Source organism: Microtus oregoni, unplaced genomic scaffold, assembly GCF_018167655.1.
Source record: "Microtus oregoni isolate MIOR12 unplaced genomic scaffold, Mior012 000041F_ref0000270, whole genome shotgun sequence".
NCBI lineage: Eukaryota > Metazoa > Chordata > Mammalia > Rodentia > Cricetidae > Microtus > Microtus oregoni.
This window is the reverse complement of record NW_024543208.1, coordinates 15,561,559-15,575,818: the sequence shown is the minus strand read 5'-3', so window position 1 is coordinate 15,575,818 and position 14,260 is coordinate 15,561,559. Positions and strand designations below refer to the sequence as shown.

The 14,260-nt window shown below is 52.5% G+C and overlaps 1 protein-coding gene across 3 annotated transcripts in view; it reads right to left on the bottom strand.

Moving 5' to 3' along the window:
- Positions 1-13,658, bottom strand: part of Akna (AT-hook transcription factor) — a 47,074-nt gene extending 33,416 nt beyond the window's left edge. For 2 of the 3 annotated variants that reach the window (XM_041632464.1, XM_041632466.1), the window contains exons 1-2: positions 6,280-6,394; positions 1,871-2,230 (exon numbers count right to left, since the gene is read on the bottom strand). In XM_041632464.1, the coding sequence (XP_041488398.1) occupies positions 1,871-2,120 (250 nt within the window). In that variant the 5' untranslated portion in view covers positions 2,121-2,230; positions 6,280-6,394. Of the gene's footprint in view, positions 1-1,870; positions 2,231-6,279; positions 6,395-13,608 lie in introns of those variants that run through there. The other variant, XM_041632465.1, reaches the window with a different exon arrangement.
- Positions 13,659-14,260: the final 602 nt, after the last annotated feature.

Sequence of the window (14,260 nt, the reverse complement as noted above, 5' to 3'; positions counted from 1 at the left end):
AGTGACAGCTGTTTGTTCAGTTTGGGGACTATTTTGTTAACATCGGTTGCCAGAACTCTGCGAGTTTCCCAAGGCCAAGGGCATTGGCTGCTTTTGTGCGCTATTGCATTTGAAGAGCAGGTGCTCAGTACTATTCCTTGACAGAGAAGGAAGAAGGGGAAAGATAAAGCTGTGCACAGCTTCCAAGGAGTAGTAGCTGTTGCAATTATTATGTAGTAGGTACAGCATTCACCTAACCATCCATGCAGCCTGTCACCCTGCCATCCATCCATCCATCTACCTATCCATCAGTCCATTGATCCTATCAAGCATCCATCCACCTACCCATCCTTTAAGGCATTCACTTATCCATCTATCACCCAGCCATCATACATACATACATACATAAATCCTGAAGGCAGTCATGTTTATTGCGTACCTACCTAGTCTGACTGGGATAATCCAGCTTTTCATGAGACATACTACATAACACTACAGACTGTTCTAAAGGGAGGTGGAAGACTTGCTTTTCCATAGTGCTCTTCCCCCTTCCTCTTGACACTGCATATCTCTTAGCTACTCAAAACTGTATTTACCCAGTCACTCTGTTTTACAGCAGCACATCCAAAGCTGTTTTAGAGCAGTCCTGAACCTGGAACTCAAGCAAGGGTCTGCTGCCAGAGGCCACACAGGGACCGCACTCACTCTATGCTCTTCTGGTCCCTGCCTGGAACCATGAACAAGTCACTGACCCTTGGTAGGCTAATTTAAATGTGAGGCTTGTTCCACTTGCTTACAAAGAGGGAAGTAGCTGTTACATCATACCAAGTATCTCTTAGGAAGAGGCACCTCTGCCTATTGCTTTAAACATCTGTCTTTGTGCCCTCAGAAATTATTGCATCTCAAAAATATACTCTTTTTTAGAGGCCAGGAATATAGTTCAGCCTTGGAGCATTTGCAAGGTTTATAGAAGGCTCAAGACTCAATTTGTAGTAACATATACACACACAAAACAAGACAAAAAAAAGCAAGAAAACAGCTCCCAAGTGGATAGCTGTGGCAGGCACAGTGGTTTCTCTATGGTCTGAGGGTTCCAGGGATAAGGGAATCCAATGCGGGCATATCCTATTCACAATCCAGCAGAGGAGCCACCACATGTCAAGACATCACTGTTCCCAACGCTGTCATCATGCCCATTTCACAGGTGGGGAAACCAAGGCTAGGGAGGAGAGCGGACTTGCATGGAAGAAGCTGAGAAGCTCCTCCAAACAGGCCTCTTGGCAATGGGAGCATAGCCTTTTAGCAGATGAAGAATGCCAACATTTCCTCCGCTGACTAGGGTTCAGAAGAATCCTTAGACCAAGCCTAAGCCCTGAGCCAAGCAATTCAAGTTACCCAAGCCAGGACGGTGGTAAGTAAACAAAGAGGGTTGGATGGCATTCTCTTCTGTGGTATTCACCACTGCACAAACCAGAAGCTGTATCCTGCAGGGCAGGAGAAATTGGCCCAAAGGATTATGAAAGAGCCCCAGTCCATGCAGGTCCTAGGAGAGACTTGTGGTAGAATGCTGGGAGAACGGGCAAAATAAGTGCCTAGTTATTGAGATAACAACAAAGCAAGAGACAGCCGAGTACTCCAAAATACATTTGCATATTCATATAAACACTCCCACACTGAAAACCCATCTCACCAGGAAGGGTGGAATAATGAAGTTTTTAAATTTACCTCTTACTTGCTTACATTTCCAAAATGCTCTGTATTATTATGCAATCTAAATGTTAAAAAATAGAATTTTAGTAAGGGCTGCAAAGATACCCTAGTTTCCCTGCCTATGCTAGCAGGTGTACTCTTTGGGGAACATATTACCACGGCAGGATAGAGTTTACCTCACCTTCTCCAGAAGACTCTTCAGATTCCTGCGTGTCTGGGGCCCACTCCAGGTGTGGCGGGTGCTCCTGTGCTCGGCGGAAGTCTTCCAGGAGCTCAGGGCTGGGGGCTTTCGGAAGGGACTGCTCGTTTCCCCAGCCCTGGTCACTGCCTCCCTCTGCGTCTTTTTCCTCAGCCCAAGCCCAGCGCTGCCTCCGGGGTTCTTGCCCCAGGCTTGGCCCAGCCCAGTGCGCCTCTGTCCCTGAGCTGGCCATGGGGCCTGGCCTAGCTTCACCTGGGATACTTCATCTTCAAGAGATAGAGCTGCAGCTGGTGGTCCAAGTCACAGGGGGTTCCTCTCAGCAGCAGCCATCCTGCCTGTGGCCTGTTGAGGACACAACCAATGAATAAAGTCAGTCCTCAGGGTCTTCCATCATCCATCCAGCATCCTCAGAGGCAGGTAACCCTCTGCCTGTGACCTTGGGTAACTCACTGTCCTCATTTGTCATCAGTGAGGTGAGAATTCCTCTTCTTCAGGGCACAGTCAGCACACTGTGCAAGCGTCCCCTAGATGCCAGCTTCTATCACTGTGCACCTCTGTCTGTAGGCACCAGGCAGAGGTCTGCTTAGTGCGCAGATTAGCAAACAGTCACTGTCCAGGCGAGGAGCGACAGATGCCCTGGAAGCCAGGAAAGACACCACGTGGTTTCCTAAGTGGGGAGTGGGGAGCCGATTCCAATGCCCAGACTAATTGAAAGCAGGCATGCATGCAAACACAACTCCACACATGTCCCAGCAACCCCACTCAACACTCAGGCATCTGTCCATCCACATGGAGAAGCAATTTGTGGTCTCTACACCCAACAGAGTATTCTTCAGCTGCAGAAAGGGATGGAATTACAGCAGGAAAAGGAATGAAGTCCCAACAAGCATGACAATGTAGACAAACCACTGAAGTGCTATGCTGTTAAAACCAGACACAAGAATCCCATGTCTGAGTCCGAGGAGAGAGGAAGGGGACCAAGTGGTGGCCGCCACAGTGAGGCTGGGGAGAGGAGAGGGACCCTAGCTGCTCAGGGGGCATAGGGCTTCTTCCTTCGTGGGTGAGGAAAATGCTGTGAACGTAGAGACAAGACGCAACTGTGTGGTTACGCTAGGTGCTTCTGAGCGGTTGGTGTCATGTTATATGAATTTTGCCTCAAAAAGAGAAACTGGAGTTCTGTAGGCCAGGGGTCCTGTAACTGGCAGCAGGGAGTGCTGGATGGTGGGGAGGCCAAACCCAAAATACCTCTCATGACACCATCTGTAGCGGCATGTGACTCTCAGGCAGTGGAGAAGGCCCTCTTTGTCACAGGGGCTGTGGGAAGGGTCTGGCAGCGGGGAGGGTGTGCCTCTTCCCATTCTCTCTGCTCCCTCACTCTCCATCTCTAACACTTCCTGGTATTTCCTGTGTTAATCATTGTGTTGAGCCCACGAAACTCAGCCTCAGGACAAAGGCCCTGGACCTAGGAGCTGCCAGTCCCCCAGTTCTCAAACAACCCCGACTGTCCACACTTGGTTTAGATAAAGCAAGGGAAGTTGAGGCCCAGACAGGAAGGGGCCTTGCACCACAAGAATGAAAACTGGACCGGGGTGGAGGCCGGCCTCTTGGTAGCAGCATGGCTTCTCCAGGCCAGCGTAGCCTCCAGCCTTTGGACTGGGAATCAGAGTGGCCCTGGAGCTTCTGGGGCTCTTGGACCCTGCCTTTAGTACGTAGTTAGGGAAAGTCATCAGGCAGCTATTCTAGACTGAGTTCCCCAGAGATTGGGGCTGCATGGGAAAGGCTGGCTTCACAAAGGCCAGCAGTGACAAGGGCCAACCCTCCCTGAGTTGTGACTCTGGCTTCTCTGCCTGCCCCTCAGCCAGCACTCCTCTCTGTCCCAGTTCCTGTAGAACCCCACATCTCTTGCTTCCCATCTCGGGTAAGACAAGGCTCAGAGCACAGTACCTCAGCCAGGGTCACCTGGTCAGCAAGGAGGATGACAAGAGGTCAGCCCTGGCCAGGCTCTCTTCGTTGGCTTCATCTGGTTTTGTAACCACATATCCCCAACAGTAAAATCTGCACACCTCTACCTCGAGGTATCTGTTGATCGGTATATCTGCATAGTCAATGTACTGTACATCCTAGAAATAATAGTTTAAAATGACGCCATCAAGAGCTGGGGAGATGGCTCAGCAGCCAAAGGGACTTCTGCCACCACTGAGCACCTGAGTTCCATCTCTTTAACCCTTATGATAGGGAAGAGCTGACTCTCAAAAGTGCTGTGACCTCTACATACGTGCACAAGCACACACGTGTGTAACAATTAAACGTAACCTTTAAAGGGATGAATAGAAAAGTTCTTAAGTTGAGGCTGGGGAGATGGTTCTGCAAGGCCAAATACTGTGTTTAACCCTAATGACCTGAACCCACATAACAGCTGAGTGCAGCACTGCATGCACCTGTAATTCTGGCATAGCTTGAGAGAGCATGAGAATTGTCTAAGCACTCAGTCTACGTCTGCAGGATCATGGCTCAGTAGCCCCCGGACAGTGGCTCAGAATCCTTAAACCAGGTCTGCAACAGGGCTTCTCCCAGCTTCTGGTTCCCAGTGTGAACGCGCAGGCAGACAGAAGGGTGCAACCACATCTTGCCTCCTCTTGACGTCTCTGCTGAGGAAGGGCTGTGGCGTGTGATTTTCTGACTTTTGAAAGGTTATTTTTCACCCCCTCAGTCCACCGCAGAGCAGCCTGACCAATCACAGAGACCTCTGCATACAAAAAGAGGAACAGCCTGTTTTCTGCAATGACTCAGGGCAGAGACCTCACTGTGCTCAGTGGAGTCTGCATGCCACAGGCTGCAGCAGTCTGTGGCTGCAGTTTTGCACCCATTCCTCAGGCGCCTCAACCTGTGAGCGTTTCCTGAGAAAGATCCAGTCTTTTGTACATGGCTCTCAGTGCCATGGAGTCTGGGACCGGACAGTCAGGTAGTCAATCAACAAACATACACCAGTGCCAACAGTGCCAACCTCAGGAAGAGATGAAGCTGCAACCAGGTAGTAGACTGAGCATCGGGCAAGCAGAAGCCAGTCCTGGTGTGGCTGCCACTTGAGGCATTGTGGCTGGCTGACTACTCCTTTCCGTAAAGGGGAGAGAAGGCCACCTAGCCCAGCTACTGCTGTGCCCATCACCCTGCTAGGGTGAGCACACTGGCCTGAGATGAACCATGGAGGCTCTCGTGCCCTAGGATACAGAAAAGAGTAAACTTGCCTAGATCCTGCCCGCCAAAAAGGATGTAATCCAGAAAAGCCACTGAAGAAGGAAGTTTGGGGGACAGTTCTAACAGACCAAGCACATCTAGGGGGGAATGCGAAAGGGCATTCGGGACAGAGGAACAGCACAGACAAAGGCAGGGGGCCTGAAAATACAGGTTGAACTTCAAGGAGAGCTGAGGGCCTGGTCATTGAGTGCCACACACAGGCAGTGAGGCAGTGGCCGCTGTCACCCGCAGCAGAGGAAGCTATGTTCTGCCCCAGGAGGGCCAGCCCCTCTGTAACTAAGGCCCACTAAGGTAGGGCCACTGAGCCTCCCCTAGTATGGCTACACAGCCTTCAGCAGTCTTGGCCCTCAAAAGCCCTATGCCAAGGACAGCCAGGGCATCTCTACCTTAACTTCACTCCAAGGAAGAAACTAAGGCAGACACCTAAGGAGGCCTCACAACCAGGAAGTTCAGATTGGCTATTAAACCAAAGCAGTCAGACATGTAGGAAGCAAGAGGATGGGCGGGAGACCTCCAGATCAAGCTACTGGGCCCTTCTAAAGGACTAGGCAGTAAGGCTCCAAAGCCAGTGTGGCTCAGGGGCAGGGCATGGGCCAGTTTTTCACTAGGAGTGGCCTCTGGACGGCAGGAGGCAGAGACACCCACTGTGGATGTTCCCAGCCTGTCCCTGACTCACTCAGGCAGGCAGGGATGAAAAGAACAGGGGCCAGGCTTGTACTGACTCTTATCTTGCCCTATTTTAGGTCCAAACTGACCCCCTGGCCCCCAGAACACCCAGACTCTGTCCCTGACATTATGTGTGTTGTCTCCTGGCCTGCTCCTCACTCCCGCACATCTTCAGGGACCATCAGCAACCCAAGCACTAACTGGCCCTGAGATAGGCCCACTTTGGCCACCGAGAGGGATCAACACTGGTCTGAGTTCACCAAGGACACCAAATCAGAGCTGAAACTGGACACTAGCATCCCGGAGTCCACTCTGGCCAGGGGGCTGGGCTCCCAGAGCTGGACAGGAGTGGCAGCTGTAACTTCCTGGCTGGGCTGGGCTGACTGCCAGGGGTGTCCAGAGTCTATGACTGGCCCATCCAGTGGGAAGGCGGCCTTCCCCCTGGCCCTCCTCCTGGCTCAGCTCCTTACCTCACTCGGACTACTCCACCATCCTGTCGGCCTGGGCTCAGGGGAGCTGCCCACGAGGTCTTTGTTTCAAACCTGGGGAGTCCCCTGCCTCCACAGCACCCTGGACCGCCTCCAGACTGCTCTGCCAGCCAGAACTGCCTCAGCTCACAGACAAGCATCGCTCCTCACTTCTCCCCGCCCCTGCAGCTGAGGCCTGGCCTTGCCTCCTCCTCACAGGAAGCGCCCAGCCGGATTCCCTACAAGTGTTTGTGAAAAGGAGGGGGTTGCTGTGCGGAGCTGGCGCCAAGAGCTTAACCCTTTGCTGGACAAGTGTGGGGCCGCACTGATCCGAAAGAGCTCACAGAAACTTCGGAGGCCATGGACATGGGACCACCTCAGCAGCAACTCTGCATGCACTGGCAGGAGACAGAAGTCCAGAGAAGGCCAGGCACTTGGCTAAGGTCACATGGGATGCTGGGCCCGGGGAGAAACCTGCAGCCCCCATGGGTCCTCTTCAGACACCTTATCAGAGCCTCTGCTCCCACTTTGTAAGTCTCGGTGCCCATCTAACAAGGGGACTCATAGTTCATTCATGTCCTTCCACTTTAACGCTGTCCTGTCTCCTAACACAAGTCTCATCTCAGGGAGGACTCTGGAACTTCTGTCATTCATGTGCTGTCCTTGTGTGGAGACAGATACACCTGTAGTGGAACGTTCCAGGAAACAGGAAAACTTGAGGACCCCAGACCCCCTCACTTCTGGGAAAGGTGTGTGACAGGGCACAGACACACCACATCTGGCTCTTCACTCTGCGTGGGAGTGTGTAAGAGTTCAGGTGTGCCTGAGGCAGAGCGCGAGAAGCAGGCTGGTCCCAGGATGCTTCTGTTATTATGGGCCTGAGAACAAACAGAGCCACGTAGGTTCCGAGCACCAGCAGTTTCGGGTCCCAAATGTGGGATGTGCCCTGGCAGAAGACACAGGGTCTGAGAGTAGCAAGCTGTGGAGGTGAGGACCATCAGGAAGGCATGAGTGGGGAGTCCACAGCTGCACAAGGAACCGGAAGGACCGAGAGGCAAGAGTAAGCCACAAGCAGGGCTGAGGCGGAATATTCTAGAAAGACAGCTGCAAAAGTGTGAGAGCGGCTGGGGTGAAAACAACAGGGTGTGCTGTCAGAGGGCACAGGTGCCGGGGAGAGGGTACAGGAACTGCCCTTCAGGATCCAGGCTGATCAGAGCAGCCCAGAGGAGGCGGAGCCAGGGGAGAAGGTACAGGAACTGCCCCTCAGGATACAGGCTGATCAGAGCAGCCAAGAGGAGGCGGAGCCAGGGGAGAAGGGACAGGAACTGCCCCTCAGGATCCAGGCTGATCAGAGCAGCCCAGAGGAGGCAGAAGCCAGGTACACGGAAGGGGTCACAGGATTTTCCAGAGCTTGCTCCTGGCTCCCCACTCTGCCCCTGCTGACCCAGAGAGATGAGTCAGGAAGCAGAAAAGACATGAGATCAACCGTCTGACATCCAAAAAGCCCTCAGGGGATGTCAAGGGAGTAGCCAGGCTAGGGGCCACCCATGTGTGATGGAGAGAAGGAATCTTAGAGTCCACAGGCCAGGGGATTCAATGTCAGCCTCCCCATCTGCTGGGCTCAGTGACCTTGAGCCATGATTTTCCTTTCTGTGAAGCAGGGTTAAACACAGGGGCTGCTGACAGTTCAGTGAGGGACGGTATCCCTGGCGTGCAGGGGACCCCAGGAGCTAGTCCATCATCACAGTTTCTACCTCGGTCTCCTTAGGTGGGAGTCTCTGGTTTTCTCCAGGAACTTGTGGCTCATGAATGAATGGAAGGAAGGAAGTTTCTGAGGGCCAGCTGCCAGTGTCTGGCTAAGACAGCACCAAGCACCTTCAACTGAGTAACCCCCAATTCCTCCCTCCCTGTCCCTGCCTCATATCCACATTCTGAAGCTCCCGGGGTCTATGAATCAGAGCCAAATCTTGCCAAGCCTCCCCTGCTGCTCTGACGACCATGTGGCCCATTATGTGGGTCACTCACAAGCCCACCGTCCCCCATCATTAACCCATCAGCACCAGGTGGCTGCTGCACACATGCGGCCTTTTGCAGAGGCAGTGGCTAGGATTTACTGTCTTTCACCCTGCCACTTGGGCCTCTCCTTCCCCTCCCTGCCCTTGCCCATCCCTGATTAACTCAACCAAAGCCAAAGCCACAGCCAAACCGAGCTTGCATACAGCAGCATTCTCCTGGCCCAGATAGGCCCACCCTTTATCCGGGTTCTCAGGCCAGACTGGGTGGCCCACCTGGCCACTCCCTTCTGTCATGGAACTCATCTACCACTTAGCCCCATTTTCTTGATTTTTCCCAAAATTCACCAGACTCTAGCCTCGTCTTTCGTATGTATCTTCTAGAATCTTCCTCACCTGGATAGCCCTACGCCTCAACCTCCAACAGCCTCACGGTATCTTCTCAAACACAATCTCCCAAACACAGTCTTATACAACTTTTGTGGACACTTGTATATAGTAGTAGGACAAACAGATGCTTCAGCCGGGCCCCTGCTGCAGCCTCTCTCTCCCTCTGCGCTTGCCTGTTCCAGTCCCCAGGCCCTCACTGCTCCCCACAAGATGCTCCCCAAGAAAGTGCTTCCTCAACAATATTGGTGCTTCTCACAGATACACCCCTCTGTTCCCTGTTGATTCTGAGCTGCCTGCAGATCTGGCTCCTGCATGACCTTCTGGGGACCTGCCATTTTCCTGGCGCTCACCAGGTGATGATTTAGCTCCTGCGAGGAGCTCCTGAAATACTACAAGTTCCCGGTACCCAGTATGGGTCGACACATGACAGAAACACCACAGATGCATTCTGGATCATCCATTGCACCTAGCCAGTGGCCCAGGAAGCTGTCTGTAGCTCCCTAATAGTCATCAAGACTGGTGTGAGGTGCCCATCTCACAGCTAAATACATAAGGTCCCTAGAGTCCACACAACTTGCCCAAGGCCACGAAGCTGGTGACTATAGTAGAGACTCAGAAACATGGGGACCTGGCTCCTCCCAATCAAGCCTAATGCTCACCCCACCCAGCCTGTGGAGATTCTAAGGCCTGGGCACAGGAGAGCCCAGGGTGGAGCCCAAGGCCCTGGCTAAACTTCCTCTGCAAAAGAAGGCCCTTCTCATCAGTCCTGGCTGTAGAAGGAGACTGTTCATCCACTGCTTAGGGGAGGGCTCTGAGGCCCAGAGGAAGATACCCTGGCCATCAGCCGCTGGAGTACAAGCCTTCTGCTGTCTGCCCTGGCCTTGCAGCTGCTTAGCCATCCTGCCCTCCCTTGATCCTCCTAGAGCCCTAGGGGTGCAGCAGAGCCCCAAGCAGCCAAATTCTCTTGAGAAATCAGCATCAGCCACCATAGGAGCAGGGCTGTCACTCCATCCCAGACCCTCCCGGGTCCTGGCTCTCCTTCCCTGGGAAGGTCACTCTCTCTTGCTGCCCAGGAGGCTGACCTTTCAGGTCAAAAAACACTGTGCATATGGGCAGAGGCAGATACCACAGCAGATCAAAGAGTAATGGGGACCTGGCTAGGGACCTCTGACTCCCAGGTCACCAGGGAGCCATGGATCTGGGGCTTCAGGGGATGGTTGCCAAGAGGTTGGACAGACAGTTCAGCAGTTAAGAGTACTGCTGCTCTCACAGAGAACTGTGGTTCAGTTCCCAGCACGATGGCTCACAACCACCTGTTCCAGGGGATCTAATGCCATCTTCTGGCCTATGTGAGCGCCCAGACACACACGTGCGACACATACATACAGAGAAAATACAGTGACAAAATAAATGAAGCTGAAGAGAGAGAGACAGACAGACAGAGACAGAGAGAGACAGGAGAGAGGAGAATATCTGAGGCGATGAGAGGGCCACTGAACCTCCTGGGCTCCATTCCATTTGCCCACCCAGGAAGCCCCACTGTGCTGCTGTGTGATCACAGAGACAAGCTAAGACTTCCAGGATTATTGGAAGATGATCTTGGCAAGTTCTTGCTAATAGACTTTCTGAGCTCCAGGTTACTCTTCTGTAAGACAGCGCACACAGGATGACTCACCTGCCGAAGTAAAGAGGGATGGCGCAGAGTGCACCTTCAGGTGTTGGCTCAGTGCCTTAGCTCACACAGGGTGCCGTCCTGGGAGCAATGGCCTCAAACTCAGTATGTGGCCACAGGGCATCTTCCTGTAGGACTTCCCCCAACATCAGCAGAATTTCGGGTTTCAGAGGCCCCACATAAAGGGGAGCCAGTCCTCTCAAGTGTGAGGGGTACTATTACAGTGTGGCTCCCCAAACAGCTCTGGGGCCAGTGACCCAGCTGGGAAATCTGTGTTTATCCTTAGCCATTATGGAGGGTAAGAAACAGGCTGTCCAACTCATAACGACAAGGGTTATGAGGAGGGTGTGTGCAGCCATACAGATGCAAATCTCTCAAGCTGTTTTCACAGTAAACATGTGAGAGTCCACCTTGCCAAGAATGCATTGCCAACAGTGAGGTTCTACAGAGCACTTACTTTGTGTCAAACACCTTGTAAAAAGCCTTCCTGGGGTTTAGTTCTCATCCCCCAACTTCATCAGTTATTTTGTGACTGAAGCAGACAGTGAGTGAAGAGGGCGAAAGCAACCCCAGAGGCCAACAACAGGGGACTGCTGAAATAAATTATGTGTGTTCCCAGCTGGGCAATGGTGGCACAAGTGATGTGGGAGTGATTTCTTTCTAATCTGTTGCTTTCATTGGTTAATTAATAAAGAAACTGCCTTGGCCCATTTGACAGGCCAACCCTTAGGTGGGTGGAGTAAACAGAACAGAATGCTGGGAGAAAGAAGCTCAGTCAAGGAGTCACCATGATTCTCCCACTCCAGACAGACGCAGGTTAAGGTCTTCCCTGGTAAGCCACCTTCGTGGGCTACACAGATTATTAGAAATGGGTTAGATCAATATGTAAGAGCTAGCCAATAAGAGGCTGGAACTAATGGGCCAGGCAGTGTTTAAAAGAATACAGTTTCCGTGTAATTATTTCGGGTGTAAAGCTAGCCAGGTGGCGGGACGCAGCCCTGCCGTTCCCTACAACACACATGTATTTAATTGCAGCATTCACAAGGCAGAGGCAGGGGGATCTCTGTGAGTTTGAGGCCAGCCAGGGCTACAACTGAGAAACCCTGTCTCACAAACAAAAAACAAATCAGAATTGTATTTGTTCTCAAAGAAAGAGTTTTTAGCTATTCTCAGAAGGATACAGAGTGGTGTTTACAATCCGTGGGCTGAGGGTGTAGCTCAGTGCACTGGGCACAAAGGCCCATGCTCTGTCCCCACCACGCAGACACACACGGGGTCTCCACCCCGCCTCCTATCTGCATGGCAACACTGACAGAGCGTCCAGACACTGAGTTTCCTTGCAGTCCTGACCCTCTGACATCCAGCAACTCCCGCAGCTTCTCTTTCTTGCTTCTCTAGGCACTGTGCAACATTTTAAAACACAATGAAGAGGAGGCGCCCTGCTCCTAGGCTTGGCCACTCTTAGCATTTTGAGGCATAGCACACGTTTTCTGATTGGCTCCTTATAAGCAAATGGTCATTTGGAAGACAAGGAAGACTCGGAAAGGCTGCACAGCTTGCCCAAAGCCACACAGCATTAAGGACTTTCATAAACATAGTATTCCCCCCACAGATTCATCTCTTACTTGAGGGGCTCCTAGACTTTGCGTCCCTTCCCCCAAGTTCTTGGTCCTTGGCTGTAGTCCCAGGACCCCAGGGAGACTGGCAGCTGGGCATACTGCCTGACTTTGATCCCAGCTCCTTGCCGGAAAAGGCTATGAGGTGACAGATGCTGGCAAGGGTCTAGAGATGGGTAGGAGAGACCCTGCAGGAGGGTCTGGTATGGCGGACGAGCCAAGACGGGGTTATAGTTGTGATGAATGGGGGACTAGCGGCTAAAATGGGAGGCCATGGGGCAGGACTATAGGTCAGTCAGACTTTAGCTCCCCCACAGTCAGGGAACCTGGGTAGGAACATCCAAGGAGGTGTTCCTGAAACACTAACCATAGCCATCTTCTCCAGGTTTCCCAGGACACTCTCCTCCCTCACAGCCCACATCACCCTCCAATGCCCCAAAGCCTGCACAGGCTGCCAGGGGACTCTAAGGGCCAAGACTTCTCTTTCCTGGCACAGAGAAAGCTGTGGGAGGACGCTTGGCCAATTCAAGGTGAAAAGGCTGATCTTTTGGAATCCAGGTTCACACCACCCTAGCCCAGCACCGGTTTCTCTCCTCTGAGCTACACTCTCAGCTGTTATGTGTGTCTCCAAAAGCGCTGACACACAGCGTTCTCTGGTTCCCGCCCTGTAAGCACCGACACGCTGTCCCGGAATGCAGTGCTGAGGATTGCTGGGAACCATGGCAACCTGCACATCCCAAACTGAGACCTTCCAGCCTCAGCTAAGAGCTGTGCCACTTCAGCTGAGTGACTTGAACTCTCTGAACGGTAGACTGTAAAATAGGAGCGCACATAGACTGTAAAATAGGGAGCGCACATCCACCTAGTGGCAGCGCTAGGAAATGAAGTGACAGAAACCAGCAGGACTGTGCTGGGCTCTGGGGAAAGGACAGCTTCAGCCGCCCCCACCTCTACCTACAGCGAGACTCCAGACACACTGGCCTGAGGCAGTGTTCAATGCACTAGCCATTGTCACCAATATAAAGTTATTGCTGTTATTCTGTTCTTTCTACAGCTTCAATTTCTTTATCTCTAAAATTAAATGGGAATGCTAAATAAAAAACTTCTAAGATGCCACCCACCTGGGCTTGAAGATGGTACTAGAGGGAATATTGCCCTGCCTGCCCATTTTCTAGAGAGGTAAACTGAGGTGTTCAGAAGTAAAGTCTGAAAGTGACTTCCTGCTGTACCTCTAGACCTGACAGGAAGAAGGCCACCTGAGGTCTGTGGGTTCCCTGAAATGACGGCTCTGCCCACGGGGGCCACTGACTGGCACAATGCAGCACAGTTTCCAAGTCCTTCCCACAGCAGCTAGCTGTGTCTGTAGAGTCCCAGGCCTCTGGAAAGCCCTGCCCTGGGAGCTGATGAAATCCCCCCTCAAGAGAGCCATGATCACATGGTTTCGATGCAAACCAGCTGGCCTCTGGGAGGAAATACCCGCGTGGGCACTTGTCCCTCCTGTGGAACACGGGGACAGCCAAGGGACAAACCAATACTGCCTGCTACGTAGGCAGACTGCTCCTCACATCAGCAGGTCAAACAGACTTACACCCCTCCCCCACCCCCCACCCCTCCGATTAACCCAGCGCAGCTACTCTAGTACCTCAACAAGGCGGCCCAGCATCAACCCCAACAACTCCAGAAGAACCTGGGAAACTCTTCGGGAAGTCTCTGTGTATATAGCCTTAACCTTTATGCTTCAGATTCAGCCTATTTATTCTGTTTCAGAGGCAGAAACAATGCCTCTTTTCACTGTAGCCGGCTCAGCCTCTCTTCTCGGCTCTAAAATAGCTCGCATTTGTTTTCAGCAACTTTCCTTTCCAACTTTCTCAAACGCAGAAGGGCTTTTGATTTTCTTATCCTGTTCTTTCTTTCAACTAAAGCCCAGGGAAGGAACGTCAGAGGTCTCGTCCAAGATTTCACAGCAAGTAGGCTCTGCCTCCCTCCCGCCACAGGGCAGAGACCTGCTTCGCGCCTCCCTGCTGTGCGCCCTTGGATAGCCGCGCCACCTCTCTGTGCCTCAGTCACTTATAGTGTGTCAAGAGGGGACTGACCCCATTTTGACACTTCCTCCCGGTTCCTCCCACTGTGGAGACAGCCCACTTCTCGCTGCCCCTCACCTCGCCCGACAATATAAAGAGATATAAAGAGGAAAAAAAACTTGCGTTAGACATCCAGGGACTGCGCGAAGCTCCGAGGCTCCTGGCCGCGGAATTGTTGCCTGGTGACCCAGTCTCACACAAATCTCAGAACAG